This window comes from Telmatherina bonti (assembly GCF_933228915.1).
Source record: "Telmatherina bonti genome assembly, chromosome: 19".
Taxonomy (NCBI): Eukaryota; Metazoa; Chordata; class Actinopteri; order Atheriniformes; family Telmatherinidae; genus Telmatherina; species Telmatherina bonti.
The window spans coordinates 16361693-16382085 of NC_136617.1; the positions used below are offsets into that span (position 1 = coordinate 16361693).

Genomic DNA, 20393 nt, shown 5'->3' on the forward strand with positions numbered 1-20393 from the left:
TTGGGATTGACATGCTCAGAATAATTGGTTGATGTGGCTTCAGCAGGTTTATTTCCATGATTTCTAAAAGAAAATTAATCATAGGCACAGCAGATTTACGGTACCTCTACCAGACAGTAGGTCAGGACCTCAAAGGGTTAACTTTGAAGGATGTCATTCTTGCAGCTCAGCATGATGTGGTCGGAGCAGCTTTATGTTGACAATCACTTTACCTGCTCCGTCCCAAACTTTGGTCCTTGAGGGCCACTGCCTTGCAGGTTTTAGATGTTGCCCTGCTCCACCACACCTGATTCAAAGGAAAGGGGTCCAACAGCTTGTTGTCAAAATCTTAAGGCAGCTATCAGTGTGGCGCAGGTACGGTGCGCATGGATAGGCAACTGCGATCCTTGAGTCCCGCAGTCCTGCATATGTTAGGAGTTTCTCTGCTGCAACACACCTGGCACACATCAGACCTGATTATCAGACTTGATTTGAATCAGGTGTGTTGCAGCAGGGAAACTCCTGACATCTGCAGGACTGCGGGACTCGATGACCGGAGTTGACCTGGCGGAGGGCGTTCCTTTGAACTTTGAATTTGAGTTTTACTTGGTATTAGTTACGCATTTAAACAACCATACTTTGATTGGTGAAAGTGTTGAAAATCATGCAAAGTCATATTTTGGTCCTGTTGGTCTGAGGTCTCTTGAAGGAAAAAGCAGTACATTTAATATTATTGGTTAAACCAACATTTTAGGCTTACAGATATTTAATTTCCACACAAAGATAAATATGTCTGTGACTCATGTATACTCAAATAACATATTCTGTGATCTACTGTACATTACACAAAACCACAGGAGAAGGAATAATTCTTTTATAGGAGTATGAAGAGTGAAAAAACAAGCTGCCAGGATGATTCTGGTCAGCTTGCAGCCTATATGAGAGTCTCTGACAAACAATGGAAACTATAGGAATTGGCCTGACCCCTTCCAGAAATAGGTAAATAAATTAACACTAATAAACTGGGAGTTTGGAGGAAATCTTTAATTTTGTAAAGTCAGCATCAGTATGACAAAGAAGAAAGTTAGATAAAATAACATACCTTATAAATTTTTAATGTTTTTGAATAGATTTGGAGAATATCAAACTTTTAGAAATGCTTTGCTGAGCTAACATCTCTGTCCCACCGTGTGATATTTTATTGGATTACAGTCCACTTTTGTTCTCCACAGTGGCTTGCTGTGACAGGACTTAACTAAAATCTATCCGAAGAGAACTTCATCTACTAAACTCCACTCTGCACAAAAAAAAAAGCCACTCTGACAAAATCAAACATCGCGGGCGAGAGCGTGTCTGTGCTGGTTTTGTCGATAAGATCCTATTAGTTGGAGGGGACGTGTCAGCGCAGGAAAGGGCCTAATCCAATCAGCAGAGTAATTAAAAACCCACAGCACAGCAGCTGCAATGGCTGATGGCTGCATTGTCAAAGATGGCATTTAGCATTTATAGCAGAGTGGGAGAGAGATGAATAGTGGTCAAACCAGATCAGAGCAATGGTCATCGCTGGTGCTGAGTAAGTAGATTCACAGCACAGCAAATGTACACCATTAGCAGCATATTACACATGATGATCTTGACTCTCATATCATCATCATTAATGAAGTTTTAATACACTTGTTGCTAAGCTTTTATTCATTAACCACTGTTTCTCAGTCTCATCTTTATCTTTGCTATTTACCCCACTTTCTTTTCCGTTAATTAAGACCACCTCCCTGTCTTCCTCCCTGAAGACACTCCTGCTGCTGTTGAGCTTCACCCAGGGTGCACTTGGAGAGCAAACCACCAGATGTCACCCACGCTTCAGTGCCTCCAATCTGTATTTTTATGATGCTTAATGGTTTTTGTTTTTGGCTCTGTGTCACACTGGTGCTTGGTGCAAAACAACACAAAAAAAGAAGAGGTTTTTATTTAAAAAAAAAACAAAAAAAAAAACACATCACTGTTGCACATTATATGAGCAGTAATGTAATAATGCAATCCAGCAGCAACAGGGTGCTCCTCTGTTTACTGAGGCACATTTTCTGTCCTCATTCCACACTTGGTGCAGTTTTCTCTGCTTTAACCAGTGACTGTGCCATCCTTCTTTTTGCCTCTGAGGGCCACTCTCCATCCTGTGTGTGCAGCCGAGCATGAATCTGCAGCTCCGGATTGCTCCGGATGTGTGACAGGCTTCCTGAGAGTGGGGCAATTCCGAAAGGCAGTAGAAGTAATAGGGTAATCTATTATACAGTCCAACTCTTTCTTCCTCTTTTCTTGCCCCCCCCCGCCCCTCTCTCCCTTTCCCTTTCCCTCTCCCCTCAGTCTCTCTGTTTCTCGCTGCCTCTGCCCTTGCATCAGCATTTCATGAGGACAAATGAGAAGTAGAGTTTAACTATGCACATTCCCGTTGTCCTCCTGCAGAGCCCAGCACTTTCTCAATTAAACCGGAGTCCATCTGCCCCACTGATTCAAAGCACACCCCCCACCACGTGGGGGAAAGCTTGTACGCACACAAAGACAGCAGACATACACACACACACACACACAGACGGCTTGCAGCTCAGCAGTGCGTGACCATCATCACTGTAGTGTGTTATCATATGAGGAGCACACACTGAAGCATGACGTGCTACACATGTTAACCAGCTGGGATGCAGAGCGACATGTATAATATGAGGATGAGCATGAAGCTAATAAGGATTTGGAGAGTAATCCAGCTATTGGAATACCTAGAAAGAGGGTCATTGCAGAAAAAGGCTGTTTTTATGCACACAAAAACAAACACAATGAAGCCAAAACTGGATTGTCTGATGAGTCCGAGCAGTTTCATGTTACTTTTGGTTCTTTGTGCATGTTTCATATGAAACATTTGTCCACTTGTCAGTTTCTTCTTTCTGTATTTTACCACAGACCTTTTTGGGAGACCTCTTTTCACACTTAAACATCTTCAATCAGTTCTGCTCTGCTGATGGGAACATTTAAAATTGTGCTCATCAGTTTCATTTGTCTTTGTTGGGGTCAACTCATGCCGCTCGAGCAATCAAATCCTCCACCTCCACATGCTTTATCTTCCACCCTTTCACCCCATCACTGACATTCTCCGCTCCTGTACTCTCCATTTTAGGCCACCTCCCAGAGAGACCGGCAGAGCTCACGGCCACCATCTCCTCCTCCTCCTCCTCCTCCTCCTCCTCCTCCCCCTCCTTCTCTTAGCTTCCCACTCTTCCAGCAAGCACACCCTCACACTCCTTCCATCTGATGCCGGCTGGATGCAGACTGGAGGATTTCCAGCAGCTTCCTGACTCTGTGCTCCCTCTCCTTTCTCTGTCCCTTCCTCCTCCTCTTCCTCCTCTGATATCTGGAGCTTCTCCTCTTTTTCTCCCATTGCTCACCACCAGGATGTGGCACTCGGTGGCTCTTTTCCTCTCTGGATTTTCTGCTTTGATCCACGGTGAGCTTGCCTGCATGTCTCCTTCGCTCTCTCTCCCTCTGTCTTTCCATCAGGAATCTGGCTGCAGCAGTGGCATTTCGTAGGAATTCAGGAGCAGGAGTCGATCTTTTTGATGCTTCATCTGTCAAGCAGTAAAGAATTTAGGAAAGGGGAAAAAGATTTCGGGAGAGGAAAAGTGTGAATCTAGATCACCTGTTTGCTTGCTTGTTTACATCTCTGGCTTTCTTTTCCTCCTGTTTGGATGAAAACACTTGTTTTGGGCTCGGATGCCTCAGCATATGTTCCATTCAGACAGATTGACATCTAGTATATGGAGGAAAGCAGTAGTCAGATAAAATGTGCAGAAAAAATTGAGAGCACACAGGATTTCTCATTGCTTTTTTTTTTCCTGCCCATGCTTGTGACCCAACCAGGGGGTCTCCTAAAAAGATGTAATGGTACGTTCAGGTCAGCGCTTCCATGTTTTTTTCTGTTGAGGATGTGTTTGCTGCAGCTCCCGATGACAGGCTTTGAGTAGCTGAATTTTAAAGCTGACGGTGGATGACGGAGCTGAAAGGAGAGCGGGTGAACTTTCCCTACAGGCAGAAGTACCAGCAGTGAAACAGTGCCGGGTCTGTGTTTAAGAGGAAGTTGTAGATCAAAAACTGAACAGCATAAAAGACACGAGTATGGGGATGGTAAAAGTTTCAAACTGCATTTCTGCCGACTGACTTCTGAAGCCAAAAACATCCAAGACTTTTCTTCTTGACTTGCTTTGAAGGAAGACCCTGTTACATGCTCAGCACTGAACCTGGTTATTTTTATTTTCTGCACCCTGCAGCCTGCATCTGCTTTTCTGTACAGTTTATCTGTGCACCAGCATATTTTTAAACTTGCATACATGGTCTTTAATTGCTACACTGAAACTTTAACTTTTCAGTGATGATTTTCTGCTTTCCAGTGGTTGAGAAACTTCTGGATCTTGATTAGAATGGGGAAAAATTGCTTTGAGTTTGGCTACAGCTCTGTGGTGTCACAATATATATTATAAAAGGACAGAAATCTTACAAAAAAAACCCACTTATAAAACATTCTTTACATTTTTAATTGGTCTTCATATTTTCAGTTGACCTCTGGGCCCTTCAAACTAACCTAAATATGGATTAATTTAAGCCAATTATGCCTTGATAAGCCTCCACACTTCCACTAATTAGTTTACTGACTGTTCTGCGAGCCCTTTGAATTTTTCTCCTGTTTTTAATTTGGATTTTCCGTCTTAATGTGGAATATTTCATTCTAAGAAGCTGGACTGTTCCTTTGTGTTTCATTTGCAGATCTTGAACTAAGAAGTCAAGATAGATGTGACTAATAGTGGTAAAACATTATGCTAATTTCTTCATTAAATTTCCAATTTCTCAACCAGTCTATCTTGGTTTTTACTCATGTTCACCTGACGTCTTAATGATAAAGGAGTTTAGGTCCTCAAGGCTAAGCCATCTGATTTAATCAGCTCTATAAAATTATTATTTTTTGATCTGTGATTTGGCTCCCATCTCACTTTGTAGAGCTTCATATATAATAATTTTGCCGGATGTAAGGGCCATTTTCTGGCTTCCTCAGTGTCCCTGCAGGGGCCACACCAGAGAAACCTGCTGAAGAACCTCCTGAAGGACTACAACCGGATGGAGCGGCCAGTGGGCAATGACTCCCACCCTCTTACCGTGTTCTTCACCCTGAATTTGATACAGATCATGGATGTGGTAAGTGCATAAAACCACCACCCTTCTCAGCCTCAACAGATGGTTGAGTAATGATTTGTGACAAAGCATCTTAAGCACAGATTACCTGCGTTGTCAACTTTTCATCAAGTGTTTTTCATTGGGAAGAGTACATGCTCATTTACAGTCAATAAGGAAGTTAATCTAAAAAAATGAGACTGAAGAACAACAGATGGGGCCGTGTTACATCCTCTACACTGCAAAAACTGAAATCTAAGTAAGATTAAAAATCTTAAATTGAGTACACATATGCTTATTTTTTGGGAAGTCTTGACAAGCCAAATTTTCTTGTTCTGTTGGCAGATAATTTCTCTTATTTTAAGTAACGTTTACCTAATTTTTGTATATTTTTTTCTTGTTTTTTAAGGCTGAGTTTTTGAAGTGTATTTGTTGCTACACCTGGGTTTTTCAGTAATGACAGTCCGATTTCTTGGCAGTTTTAGCTGCATATCAGTTTTGAAATTAAGTTTTAATATAGACGCTAACATAAAAATGAAGATCTGATGTGTTTGAGGGAATTGAAGAGCCACATGTTCAAATGTCTGCTGTTGAAATGGAAACAGCAAATTGGTTGAAAAAAAGCATAAATCCTAAAGTCAAATAGGTCGACTCTGGAATAATCTGCCTTAACAGTCCTCCATATACGGGGGCTTTTACAGTCGGGGTTCTTTAGCTGAATAAGTTTGAGATCAGCTCTGGATTTTACTGGTAGCTAATGAAGGGAGGCAAAAACTGGGATGATGTGGGCTATTTTTTTTGTCAGCAGTCAAAAGTAGTAGTTTGTTGTAGCTGGAATGTATCTCCAACTCCATTTTGTGATTTACAGATTGAATCATTCATGCAATGTGATAAGAATGTTTTAAATGTTTTGCAGGATGAGAAGAACCAGGTGTTAACCTCTAATATGTGGTTACAAATGGTAAGAACACCTGCAACTCGGTTTGTTCTCTGTAACAATTATGTAGTTAATGCTTGTGTGAACTAGATTAAATCCTCTTTAACATGTAAAAATATGCCATAATATTAGACTTTTTTATTTTTTTTATTTTTATCTCTAAATGTTAGAGAGAAGAAAGTTGGGTCTTACCTCTCATGAAAATACAGGTGTAATTTCTGAGAATTCAATGGTGTGTGTCTGTATATCTGGAACTGGAGATAAAGTGGTTTGCCTCTAATCCACTCTTTCACAGAGCTAATCTCTGTTTGTGCATTTAAAGAGTTGGTTCGACCACTATCTGCAGTGGAACCAAAGCGAACATCCTGGTGTGAAAAACCTACGCTTCACCACCGATCAAATCTGGACACCAGACATCTTGCTCTACAACAGGTAGAACACACACCTGAAAAGACACCTCATGCACACACATGAGGTAATCTCACTTCCTCCTCTGTCCTTCCTTAGTGCAGATGATGACTTTGACTCTACCTTTAAGACCAACATCCTGGTGAACTCCAGTGGCTATGCCAAATATCTTCCTCCAGGTGGGAGCCTCCTTTTTATTTTTAATTTTTCCAATCATCTAAACTCCGTCATGCAACTCCTTTTTTCCCCCCATTTTTTTTGATAACCTCCTCATCTCCATGAAGCACAACAGCAGCATCTCATTCCACAATCTCTGCATGTCTGCATGTTTGTACACTTGACATTAATATTTCATCAGTATAAAACAGCATTCCTGGTTAGACACTGATTACAGTGCTGAAACATCTATAAATAGGACACACTTGTTTCCTCTGCTTCCTGCCTTAACCCCAACACAAGACCTCATAAGGCTGTGAAAGTGATGACTCCCCTGAGTCTTCATGGGGATTTGCTTTGTATTTTCTCAGGCTCCTCTTTATGCACCAGATTAAAGTAGCCAGAGAGTGAATCCCTTCTGCCGTTTGCGGGGGCAGAGCTGAAATGGCCTCCTGCAGTTCCAGGCACAGACGACGAGCTCAGCCTTGTCAATTCAATTCAGCCGACAGGTTTATTAATAGGCTGCAGCTGAATGTAAATACAGCTGCTTAACTCTGTGTCTTGAATCAGATTCAAAAAGAGGAAGATTGAACAAGATGTTGCATTGTTGTGGTATATTAAGTTTAAGAAATGTTGGGAGCAAAAGAGTGATGGAGATAAATCCATAAAATGAAGAGAAGAATGGCTGCTGCTCCTGAGCTGTTAGTGTAGATTATGGATGGTAAATAAAAGGCATGAGGTCTGCAAGTTAAAGGCTGGGAACACAACGTGAAGGTAAAAAAAAAAATCTAGATATAGTAGATTGCAAATGTCCTGTTAATACATTTTATGGCTGTTTAGGCCTTTTTGTATTAGGATAAAATGACATTTTAGATGATAAAGTATAACAGATTTTTAGCTCTTATCTGGAATGGGTGACAACAAGTAAAATGTGTCTAGTGCTTGCAATGCCTTCTTGCATTTCTGTAGATGTATTCTTGCAGACGCATGAGCTCTGAAAGAGATTGTTCCAGGCAAAAAAAAAGTGCCTTGTGTGAGAATGTTGCTTTTGAGAATGCTTCATAACTCAGATACAGGTTAACAAAACAGACTTTGAATGGAGGTGCACAATCAAGGCAGAGCTGCTTTTACCTTGGTGCTTTCTCTGGAAAAACTTATTACAAAAGCACTCATGAAGAATTTGTCCTTGTTTTAAAAAAAAAAAAAGAAAGTAAGATGAAAGTTGGTGACAGAATCTTAAAAAGCAGAAAGATCATGAAAATGAAATTCAGAACTGGATTTGAAGCCCCTGCTCATCGAGCTGCTGACCGCCTTACTCTGCTTTCATTTGATTCTGAGGGCTGATTTGCATGTCGACATGCACATAATGAACATCTCTGCTGAAAAGCATCTCTTTTCATTTAGTTTTGTGTTCATGTCTCAGAATTCATTAACAGGATTAATCAGTTTATTCCTGTAAGTACATTAAAAGCTGCAGTTTGCCGACCACTGCACGGATCATTGTGATTTCTTTTCTTTTGAGGAATGTGCCTCCCTGGTGTACTTTTATATTTGTGCATGGGTGTGTTGATGCATATATGTGAGGGGATTTTCTTGACATGATATAATTTTAATCTCATTACGGCACGATGCACAATCTCATTTTTCAGCTACAATGGTTGTTTACCTCTGCTGCTGCTGCTGAGGCTTAGTGAACAGCTGTGTGTGCAGGCAGAGCAGGGAAGAGTGACAATGCTGCTGCCAGGTTTTTTTTTCTTTACAGACATGTCTTTGATGGGATGTTGTTTCTTATCTAGTCTCTGCTTTATCTTCTCAAGCCTCCAAACTGATTTGCAAAACAACAAACTCTCTATGGACCTGCACAATGTTAAAAAACAGAGTCCTTTCGCAGTGTGCAGGCTTGCTTATGATGAAGCATTTTCCCCCTAATTTCTGTACAAGAGTATTGTCCTAAAAGGAATAAATTACTCTCCATAGAAAGGAACTTGATTCAAGACAGATGCTGAGCCTCAGATGTATCTTTTCTTCGTCACCACAGCAGACTGTTACTTGTCAGCTGGAACTCCCTGCCCTCTTTCCTCCTCTTGTCTTTTTCTCAGGGATCTTCATGAGCACATGCAATGTGGATGTTCGCTGGTTTCCTTTTGACATTCAGAAATGTGAGTTGAAATTTGGCTCTTGGACGTACGATGGCTGGCTCCTGGACCTTCAGATGACTGATGCTGACATCTCAGGCTACATGCCCAATGGAGAGTGGGATCTAATCGGTGAGTAGGGAGAAACATATGCATTGCGTCCTCATCAAAACCATCCGATCATACAGAAAAAAACATCAGTCCCTGATTTATTTGTTTATTTGCAGGTGTTCCTGGCACCAGAAATGAAGTCTTTTACGAATGCTGTAAGGAGCCCTACCCGGATGTGACATTTGTCATTACAATACGGCGGCGGACGCTGTACTACGCTCTGAACCTGCTCATCCCATGTGTGCTGCTGTCTTCTATGACCTTGCTAATCTTTGTGCTGCCAGCTGATTCTGGGGAGAAGATTTCACTGGGTGAGTGCAGCAGATACTAACAGGAAACAAATGAACAAAAGGCAACTGCAATGGAGCAAGAAGGCAAGAGAAAGCGGAGAAGTGGGATCATCAGTTTCTTAATGTAGTTTCACACTTTAGTTCGCTTTCTATCTCCAAGAGGGAAAGTGTGGAAACTGATCTAAAGAACAGTGCTGTGCAAACATCTGGAGTCACCCCTGAATTTCTTTATGTATTTCTAAAAAAACAGGAAATAAGGAAAGTTTTATGTTGAAACTCGTGCACAGTGTTGTCTAAAAGGCAAAAACAGATTTTTTTTTTACAATTTTAAAATATGTATGACTATATTTTTTTTTTCTTCAAAACAGTCTGAATCCTCTTAGAAACGTTTTCTTTTATTTTCCTTCAATTGGTCCTCAGTAATAGTCCAACAGGCTTTCTGAAGACTTTTCTGAAGACTTGTCACTTTCTTTCATTCTTTGGATGTCAGCTGACTTTTGTTCTATTTTCTGTCAAGATGATACCGCAATGCTTCAATAATGCCGAGGTCTAGGCTCTGGGGAGGATTGATCACGCCACATGACCTGTTGCCACTGATATTCACAGCAGTTCTTTGACATGCCTCAGTCTTTTCCCTCCGTTTCATTATCTGAAGAGCGGCTTCCTGACAGCCGCCTTCCCACAGAGACCCTTTCTGATGAGACTTCAGTGAACAGTAAATAGAACAACTGAAGGTCATCTCCTGGGTCCTTTAGGAGCTCTTTGCCGCATTCTTTTCTTCTGCCTTTTTGCAAAACAACAAATGCCTTTTTAATGCTTGAATTACTTATAGGTCAGTGTTGAAGGGTCATGAGAGGGGGGCCATGCCTTGAATTTCGGTTACATGAAAATTTTCAGGTGGAAAGACTGGACTGGATTAAAAATTAAGCAGTTTGTGTTAGAAAAAAAAAAATATCTGAAATAGTTTTGTTTGGACTTAAAAAAAAACCTTTTAGAGGCTTAAAAAATATTTCTCAGTCCCAAAGACATGAGGAGTAAATAAAAACATGCACAGTGCTGTAACAAAAAAAAGAGTTTGAGGTAACAGAGTTTGATTAAACTAAGAGCGCACATACATTTGTAATGTATGTGTGTACACGATCTTTTTGGACTCACTGACAAATCAGAAGGCGGTTCTGAAATCTTCAGTGGCTGCTGTTTCTGGGACGTTCAGAACGATGAGGAGCTGATTTAAATGTGTGCTGTGGGTTGTTTCCTTCCTCGTAAATATCTGTTTTTTTTTTTTTTTTGAAAGGTCAAATGAGCAGTCAGACATGTTTCAGTTCTCTGATATAGATGGAATAAATCCAGCATTGTGATATGGAAAGCATAAAGACTGTTTATAGCACAATAGCTGATGCAAACTTGCAAGAAGTTGAAAACAAGTGAATTTACATGAGAAAAATGCAAAGATGCACAAATCTTACAAAAATGCAAAGTTCAGTTCTGATCTCAGTGATTTACTTTTCATTTGTATGTTTGCGTTAACCATTTTTTGATTTTCAACTGCAAAATGCGAGAAGTTAAAAAGTCAGGCCTGGTTTGTCTCACCCATGGACCGTACTCTTTGGATCACGGACTTCCAGGTTGTTTCTAAAAGGACTGAAAAGCCTCGGTGTGCATGGCTCCAATCTCTGCTGCATCAGCATAGCAGCTGCAAACCATATGCTCCCCCCAGCATGCTTCAGAGTTGGGAAAAATTTTTGGTTTTTGCAGGACATTTTTCAGAAGAGATGGTTTCGTTTAGACCATTAACACCATTTCCATTCTAAAAAGCAGAACAAACTTTTTTTGTGATTTTGTGAGTTTTCTTTTGCTTCGTTGCTGTTGATATTTCCAGGGGTGGTCGTTGTGCTTTTAATGTGAATGTTACAGGATAACCACTCTTTAAGAATTATCAAACTAAAAGCAGCAAGAAAGCACAGTCCTCAGCCGCAAGCCAGTGATTGTGGGGATTATTTTTGAGTATGATGCTTTAATGGCAAAATTATTCCAATATGCACAAATAATTCTTAAAGAATATTGGATGTAGGTAATGATCCAGATAATCCCCAATATCTAATAACTTGTTTCTTATTTAATGTCAAAGAGCTCCTGAAAATTTGATCAAATATCAATTTTTTTTTTTTTGTTTTATTGCTGACAGACAGATAGACGAAACATATCCTCCACCTTGGTGAAGGAAACCAAAGTTTAAAGTAGAATTCAAGCTGATTCCAACAAAATCTGCCTTTTCATCCTCACAGTATTTATATTTTTCTTGCCTTCACAGTGACCCAGAAAAAATAAGGACGCCACACAAAACAGGAAACAGAAAAACAGGAATGCAAGCGGTGCAGGTTTTAAACTTTTCCCAAACAGTCTCCACCGCAGATGTCTTCAGAGTAAAGAAATACATTCAAAATGTTTGAAACTTACCCTGAACCTCAATCACATGCTCCTCTTCAATTTCCCTCCTGTCGTTGTAAATATGAACTGTTTGAAATGGAAAAGTCACACCAAGTAAACCAGTTGTGAATGAATGTAAAAAATACAGGAGTGGCAGAGGAGACTAACAGGAGCTGGTTGGGGGGGGGTGCTGAGCGGGAGGAGGGAGGAAAGGGATTACAGGATCAGACAGACAGATGAGAAATGTGAGGAGGAGGAACAGTGGGTGTGTGAAGATGGCAAAAAGGCAGGTGAAGAATTTGCAAAGAATGAGAGAGGACAGCACATAACAGAAAGGGAGGACTGGTGTTGATGATGATGAGGTGGTGGGAGACAAGCAAATCTCATTATAATAAGCAGGAAGAGAGAGAGAGAGAGAGAGAGAGCGGGGAAGCAGGACTGAGACACATTTTAATATCAGTTTCACCCGGTTTAAATAAGAATGATGTACATGCCGTCAGGATACTGAAGACGTCAGACTATATTATCTCACACCATGCCACTAAAACAATTAAACACCAAGCAGAGGACTATTCATTTTACATCGGATGAATTGTTTTTCAGATTTGCACCAGTGAAACATATAAAATATCTCCTGCTCTCAGCCTCTTGGTTATTCTCAGTCAGTCACTGTTTGTAAACTGCTTTTGTGTTTCCACACCATTTAGACAGGAACAGCTATGTGAATAGATAACCTTGGATGCTGTACAGTCATTATGAATGTTTTAACCCTTTCATGCATAACTGCTACTACAATAAACGCCTCTTTAAAAGTTTTTTCTAGTATATTCATAGGTGAGGATGGGATTTTTGTAAATGATTCACTTCAATGGACAGTGAAGAGTAAATAAATAAATATATTATGTAATTGAATATAAAGGGGTTTATTGTAAATACCAAGTTTACCTCAATGATTTACAGAATACACTTATATTAATTAATTCATTCATTACAGCTTAGTCCAAGTCAGGGTCACGGGCAAGGTGCAGCCTATCCCAGCAATTACCAGGCGAAAGGCGAGGTTACACACTGGACAGGTCGCCAGTCCATCACAGTAAAGCTAAATTCTTACAGAATATAATTTACACCATATAATGAGATCTTTTATAAACTACACTAAACTAAAGCAAAATATAATATAAAAAGCATAATTACACATGCTGCTACTGTATGTGAAAAAAATGTTTTTCATTAATGCATGGATGACAGGTTAAGTTGGAGTTTGAGAAGATGGTTGGAAAGTTGAATCATACACCTTCTTGATCAGTTTGTTTAGGTGTTTAGTGTCACTAGACACTAAAAGCGTTCTAGTCTCAGATTGTACTTTCACAACAGACTTATAGAAGATATGTAGCATCTTTATAGAAAATTAATCTTTTTTTTTTTTTTATCCTTCTTTTAATTTCCGGTGTTGTATTTCTCGTTAAGTCGATTGTGCAAGTGAACACCTCCCGGCATCTACTCCTCCACTATCTCCACTTCTCTTCTGGGGATGGAAATAGTGTTATTATTCCTTTTTCCTGATGCTTTTGAAACCCATTGCTGTGCTGTTTGTCTGTTCGTATTCAGGCTTGTTTGCTTCCTTGCTTTGCTTGCGGTCCATTACTGCAGATGGCAGGTCTCAGAGTTGTATTGAAAACCTTAAGGGCATAGTGTGAATAAAAATGGCAAGAGTATAATCCCTTGTGGTGTTTCAGTGCTTACTGATCACCTTCTTGGACACACAACCCTTCATTTTCACAAACTGGGACCTGTTTGTCAGGTAGTCAATAATCCAGGTGGCTTCGGAGGAATCACCTGTATTTTCCTCTCACATGCAGTGCAGGTGAGTACTATGAAAAGTACTAGACAACTCAAAAAACATGATTCTCAAGCTGAGCAGAGAATAAACTGGGTTGAAGTCACTGGAACAAGGCAGGATGTCTTCTGCAACCTGACTGAAGGTTGAAGAGGTGCTGTGAAATCCCACATAGCTCTGTGTAGTCTTTCATGGTCCTGACCTGCAGCCATGTTTCGGTTCAGGCTCTCCAGCTGCACCTGACGGGTGGAGACAGACAGACTGCAGGCAGATGCAGAAGTCTGTGTGTTCTGATGGGGGGTGGTGGGGTGTTATTTGAGTTGTGTTAAGATCTAGTAAGATGTAGGGTGACACTGTAAGGGTGTGTCAGGGAGGCTTTGGATCCAGGGTCTCCGTGACAGGAGGCAGGGAAGGAGAAGTGTCACTGTGAGGTGAAAAAAACAAGCTCACTGGCTCTGTCCAGATTTCCATCAGCCTGATCTTGTTTCACCTTGAAGTCTGTGATCTTTTCATTCCTCACCACACATCCCACACATTTTCCTGTTAAGGCTTGTTTTTCTACATTTCTCCTCTACAAAGCAGCGGTATTTGTGAAATCATATTATGACCTCCGAGGAGGAGGTCACGTTATGCCCACATTTATCTGTCTGTTTGTTAGCAACTTGCACAAAATACTACTGCTTGGACTTTTGAGATTTTTTGTCTTTTTTCCTTAAGAATGGGTCTTAATCTGACTAAGATTACATAAAATTTTAGGAGTGATGTAGAAGGAAATGTGGACACAATGTGGGTGGAAAGGATCTGCTTAGTGGAGGTCTGGACACTTCAAGTGCTTTTCTAGTTACATATAGTTGTCAATGTATCAGTTCCTCCCCTTCTAGATCCATTGTATGAATTTGAGAAATAATTATAGTTTATTTTGTAAATGCTATTTGACTCATGTTTGAGTGGGAGGGAATTGGGAGGAAAGCCACGACAGCATTGTCAAAGCATATCCTCAATACCGGATGTATTATGCTGGTTTTCTCCAAAGGGGCGAAAAAATTGCCAAGCCTTTCACGCGCAGCCAATTAACCTATTGATGTAATTAAGGCTAGTGAATTGATTAGTGGGCAGAGAGCTTACACACTGCCTTCCAGGAATATACTCTCCACTGTCACTTTACTTGATGGAGCAGACACTGGGACAAAGTGGCCTTCTGGGGCACAGGAGCTCGCTTAAAAAGCAGTGGTGTGATTTTTGTGTAACATAAAAGAATTTTTAATTCACCTAATATCTTTAAAGGATTTATAATTCATCTCTGCTCTGGAGTTTAATTGAATGTTCTGAATGCGGACAGTTATGCCAGCAAAGCACTCCTTAAATCCTGTCACACGAAAGGAACGATGTGGAGGTGGATAAATGAAGAGATTTCCAGTAGGAGTGTATGAGGTTGTGCGTCTGCTGCGTAGAAATGCCTTTTGGCTGTGGAGGTACAGAATGTCAAGAGGTAATTCACTGTTTGAGCATTAGCCAGTCATTTACATAAATCGAAGCAGATCTCATCATGAGTGTGATCATTTATCAAAATACCAAACACACCACTGGAACCTCTCATACGGAGACTCACTAGAGGAGACTAAACCGCAATATTGATTGTTTTAACTAAATGTAGCGAAAGCCTTAAGAGCTATCTGTCTGCTTGCAGGTATTACTGTGCTGCTGTCTCTCACTGTTTTCATGCTGCTGGTCGCAGAGATCATGCCCGCCACATCTGACTCTGTCCCGCTTATAGGTATGTGAAAAGCTGTCTTTGTGTGTGTTTTAATATGAGCAAGTTAAATAGACTCAACAACAAATTAAAAACCTGTCATTTTAAGAGTAATGTTGCTCTTTGAGACTTAACTTCTTCCTAGAATCACCCCACAGACTGTTGGATCATAGAGACAGTGATGGCTGATGATTATGATAACAGAATATGCAGTCTCCAGCAGTCATGAGAGCAAATGCAGGTACAAGGCACATTAGCTTTAACTTCGATGTTTTTAACCATGAAATTTTGATTCCTGACCCCGAACAAGTGCTGAAGCCCAGACAGGAAGGAAGGTCTAGTTGTAATATGTTTTGCTGAAGTATCACCGAGACAGCTGGCAGCACATTATCCATTTAAATGAAAGTGAAATCATACTGTAATAAGAGTGTATTTTAGTAACAACCACAGTCATTTTCCTGCCTTTTGTTTGACTGAATAAAACCAGGAAGGAAAAACAGTTGTTGTATCTGAGTATTAAACTCACATACAACTGTACCATCCCTTTTTCTTCTCCCCCTACATCCTTATTGGACTTTGAAGAAGGCTCAATTTGTCTTGGTTAAACTCAGACACTCAGTGACAACTGAGTTCTCGTATCTGATCAGGTCACAAATATGCCTTTTATTTAATATCATAGCACTTAATCTATTTATCTTGTTGTTGTTAGTTTGGTAAAGGAAATATTGGGAGGTTTAATACGTACACCCCTTTTGTATTTACTGCCCCTTAAAGGCTGTTTATGTATCCACTGAGTCACATTATTGTTTATGTTTGATGGCTGCTTTGTACTGCTTACTCTGCAACAAATTGCCCCTTGAGGACAATAAAGTTGCTCTTGATCCTTGATCTTTAAGAGATCTTTATGGCTTGTTAGAGGAAACACTTGTGTTTTGTTGGTGCTGATGTGAAAACACACAAGTCATATGGGTCACAGTTGCAGGTATGGATAAATGGCCTATTTGATTGATAATGTTCTGCTGTCATATTTGTGTGGTAATGACACAACAATGTGACCTTCCAGCCCCAGAAAAAGACAAATAAAGAACATTCCCTGCTCAGCTACTATGTAACTTTAAATGGACTGAAAGGGAAGCAGGAAAACTGTGATAATGGAAAAAATGTGACATAAAAAACATTTTGAAATAATGTGACCATTTTTTTTCATACTAGACCACTTTTTAACAATAAAATGCCAGAACAGTTATTTTACTAAGATATCTGTCTATAATAAGAATCCAGGAGCTGAACTTTCCCACTTGCAGTCAGTTCCGCTTAAAAAAAAAACACATTTTCATCTGAAAAAAATATATTAAACATTCATTCATTCATTATCCTAACTGCTTTGTCCGAGGAAGGGTCGCAGGAAAGCTGGAGCCAATCCCAGCAGTCTTTGGGTGAAAGGCAGGGTACACCCTGGACAGGTTGCCAGTCAATTGCAGGGACACACAGAGACAAACAACCACTCACGCTAACACTCACTACAATGGACAATTTAGAGTAACCAATTAACCTAACATGCATGTCTTTGGACAGTGGGAGGAATCTGGAGTACCCAGAGAAAACCCATGCTTACACAGGGAGAACATGCAAACTCCACACAGAAAGCCCACTGTTCAAACCTCGCCCCAGCTGGGGATCAAACCACTGACCTTCTTGCTGTGAGGCCACAGTGTTAACCACTATACCTCTGTGCAGCCCAATTTATAACACATAATTTGGAAAAAGTTGAACCTCACATCAACTGGTCTCTGACAAACTGGTGTTAGAAGAAGTGCTGATGTAACACAACATACTACAAGTGTACCATCACATTCAACATGAGCATAAAAACGTCCTTCAACATGTGATGTGTGGTCTTTTTTACTCTTCTAATTGGAAATAGGGTCACTTTTTAATTTACATTTTACAGATCAACCCAACTTATTAAGAGACTGACAGCTGCCTTCTTCTTCGCACATTACTCAGGATTTCATTATATGCACAAAATGTCATAACCTCCATCAGAAAATGTAGAAACGACATAGCCTACAGTACAATCATAACATATTGCAAACTACAAAGTAGCAGAGCTGAAAGATGTCCCACCGAAAACCGTAAAGGCAGTTTTTATTTAAGCCACCTGCTCACCCTGAAATTTAATAGGCTAAATTGATTGTGGGCGCACGGCTAGAAATTATGTTTAGTGAGCTCAAACTGCAGCCAGAAGCAGATGCAACGCTGTCTTTGCCTAAAGACACAAAGCCTGGTCATTAAAAGCTTGAGAAAAAATGCAGTCATGATCATCAGAGTGCTGCTTTCAGCATAATTTTTTTTATTAAAACTAACAACCCTCCTCTTAATCTGTTTGATGATTTTGCCAACAACGTACAGTAAAAACCAGAAGTCTTTGATATTAGCAGCAAATCTTAGGTTATCATATATCATATGTACTTGCAATGAAAAAGCAAAAAACCTCCTTGAGGTGTTTACACACATATGAAGTATTGAAGTTATTGTAGAGGACCTCCAATGAGGAACACGTGAGAATATGTGCATTATGACCTTGTAGATCTTTTATACAAACTGCTGTTTCCACTGTGACTGTTGGAAAATTCGCATTGTGTAAAAAGAAAAACTGAATGTAACATAGCCTCAAATTCCTCCCCAGGTCAATACTTTGCCAGTATAATGATCATCGTTGGGATGTCAGTCATTGCTACAGTGGTGGTTCTGCAGTATCATCACCACGATCCAAATGGAGGAAACATGCCAAAATGGGTGAGTCTGAGTTCAAATGGTTTATCCTGGCCTCAGGCAGGCAATTTGTTATCCTGCTTGTTGGAGCTGAAATTATCCTTCCTGTTTCAGACGCATCTTCTCCTTTGTTTATGTTTGTTCCATTATTAGTATCTTCTGCTCTGCCATTTTCAGTAACTCTTCATGGAACTGTTAGCACGACGTATGCTTCCCTGCCGGCTTCTCTTTTAATTTACCGACTTCCTCAACTGTGACTCATCGGCAGCGTCAGTCTGCCTCAGTGTATTCATCAAATGCCTCACCACAGACTTCAACAGGAGTGCAATTCAAAGCACTCTGTGTGTGTGTGTGTGTGTGTGTGTGTGGGCGGATTCGGATCGACTCATTCCCTCTTCATATTTTTTCTTACCTTCTGTTTACTGAAATAATGCATGAAATCTCTTGCAAAAGTTTTGTGCTAATGTGCATGCACAGAAAAAAGGCATGGACAGCCACTCTGACACCATAGTTGTCATAGTTATTTGTTATTTTGATACAATAATGAGCCACAGAAATTCTGACATCATTTGTGTTCATTTTATGGTTTATGCGGAGAGAACTGGCAGACCTGCAGTTATCGATACATATTCAGCTGCATGAGCGTATCGACACATTTCAAGGGCATTCTGTTGATGAATAGGCTGTTCAGGCAGTCCAATGGCCAATTAACAAGCTAATTGATGTGGTTCAGACGAGGGTGTTAAACCAGCACGGTTCATAATTAGAGTCTGCGTGAAAACAACATAAGCGATGGCAGCAACAGGGCTTGTTACCTGGCTTGTAAACATACCCTGCAGACACTAATTGAGCAGTCATCTGGACATTAGGTCTCATTAGGTGGCAGACACCCATCTGGACACTGCCAGGCCAGCTCTTTCAGAGGACGTGCCGGCTTTTCACAAGACAGTTTATGATGTTCAGAAGAGGTGAGGGGATGAAAGGAGAAGAGAAAGGAAGGAAAAATAAATGTTTCGTTTGAAGCAACTGGTGAAATAAACTGGTTGTGTCTGTGAAATAACAATGTGATGGTTGATCTCAGAAAGCCCTCAGTCTGAATGTAACGCAGCCAACTCACTGAGTAGAGAATATTCGGATCAAAAACAATGTTTTTAACCTTAGGTTCTTAAGATTGAGGGTTTTAATATTTACACAACCTGCTGTTTAAAACTAACCACAAGGTTGGAATCAAAGTTGGCATCGCTCTACAACAGAAGGGAAATAAAACCAGTCTAACTGGTGTTGTGGGGTAGTTGTGCCTTATGGCTGCTTTGCAGCTTTCTTAGTTTTTCTTTTGCCTCTTTGGATGCTTTAACGCTCTGTCCTCTCCCTTCTGCGTATCTGTTGGTCTCTCCAGGTGCAACTTGTTTTGCTGCAGTGGGTAGCATGGTTCCTGCGGATGAAGCGGCCAGGCGAGAATGACGACCCAGAACGGCCCCCCTGTGCCCCACACTTGCGGCGCTGCTCCTCAGGCTCACAGAGTGGGAGCATCCCCAACCCTACAGACCCCACTCTTCACCCTCTGCACCCACAGAATCTGGGTCCTCTCCAGACGGGGTCCCTTCATGCTGGACATCCTCATCTGCACACTCAGTCCAGCACAAACAATAATGGAAACCTTCTTTATATGGGTTTCCAGAGCATTGAAGACTCCTCAGTGCTGTCAGAGCCTGTCCAGAGGAATAATATCTCTACGTGTCCTCCACGAGTGGCAGGAAGCCCACCTCCACACCTACCATCTCAGTTCTGCAGCTCCCCACCACCTCCTACTCCTAACATGGATACTGTAGGGTGTCCCAGCACCGTCTCTAGCGGTGGAGGCTTCGGAGGGGGACCGGGAGGGCTTGGAGGGTGCTCAACGGCAGGGATAGGAGACCCCCAGCTGCAGGCTATTTTGGAGGAGGTTCGTTACATGGCAGATCGCTTCCGGGAGCAGGATGAGACCGAAAGCTTGGCTGACCAGTGGAAATTTGCAGGTGCAGTGATTGACCGTTTATGCTTGGTTGCGTTTAGCGTTTTCAACATCATTTGCACCATCTCAATCCTCATGTCTGCGCCAAACTTTGTGGAAGCTATTTCAAAGGACTTTGTTTGAAAGCAAAGAAGGAAAAAGAAGAAGGGAAGCATGAAGGGTTGGTTGAAGGGAATTAAATATAGAATAAAGAATGGAGTGGGCCCTGATCCAAGGAAACGCAGTTTCCAGCAAACTCTAGGCTCTGTGATTTGTGATGGCAAAGACCTGGTAAATAGGGAAAAAAAAAAAAAAGCTAATGGTTTTCTTTGGAATATATTCTGTTTTGTAAGTGAAAAAAGAAGAAAACTGATGGAAATGGGAATACAGCTT

The 20393-nt window shown here is 40.9% G+C and overlaps 1 protein-coding gene across 1 annotated transcript; it reads left to right on the forward strand.

Annotated features, from left to right (window-relative positions):
- Positions 1 to 3276: 3276 nt before the first annotated feature.
- chrna11 (cholinergic receptor, nicotinic, alpha 11) lies at positions 3277 to 20144 on the forward strand (the record flags this gene model as incomplete). The annotated part of the gene is made up of 10 exons (XM_079258330.1): positions 3277 to 3469; positions 5069 to 5208; positions 6101 to 6145; positions 6444 to 6553; positions 6629 to 6708; positions 8785 to 8952; positions 9048 to 9242; positions 15173 to 15259; positions 17925 to 18034; positions 19407 to 20144. The coding sequence occupies 10 exons, from the start codon at positions 3277 to 3279 to the stop codon at positions 20142 to 20144; spliced, it is 1866 nt and encodes a 621-aa protein (XP_079114456.1).
- Positions 20145 to 20393: the final 249 nt, after the last annotated feature.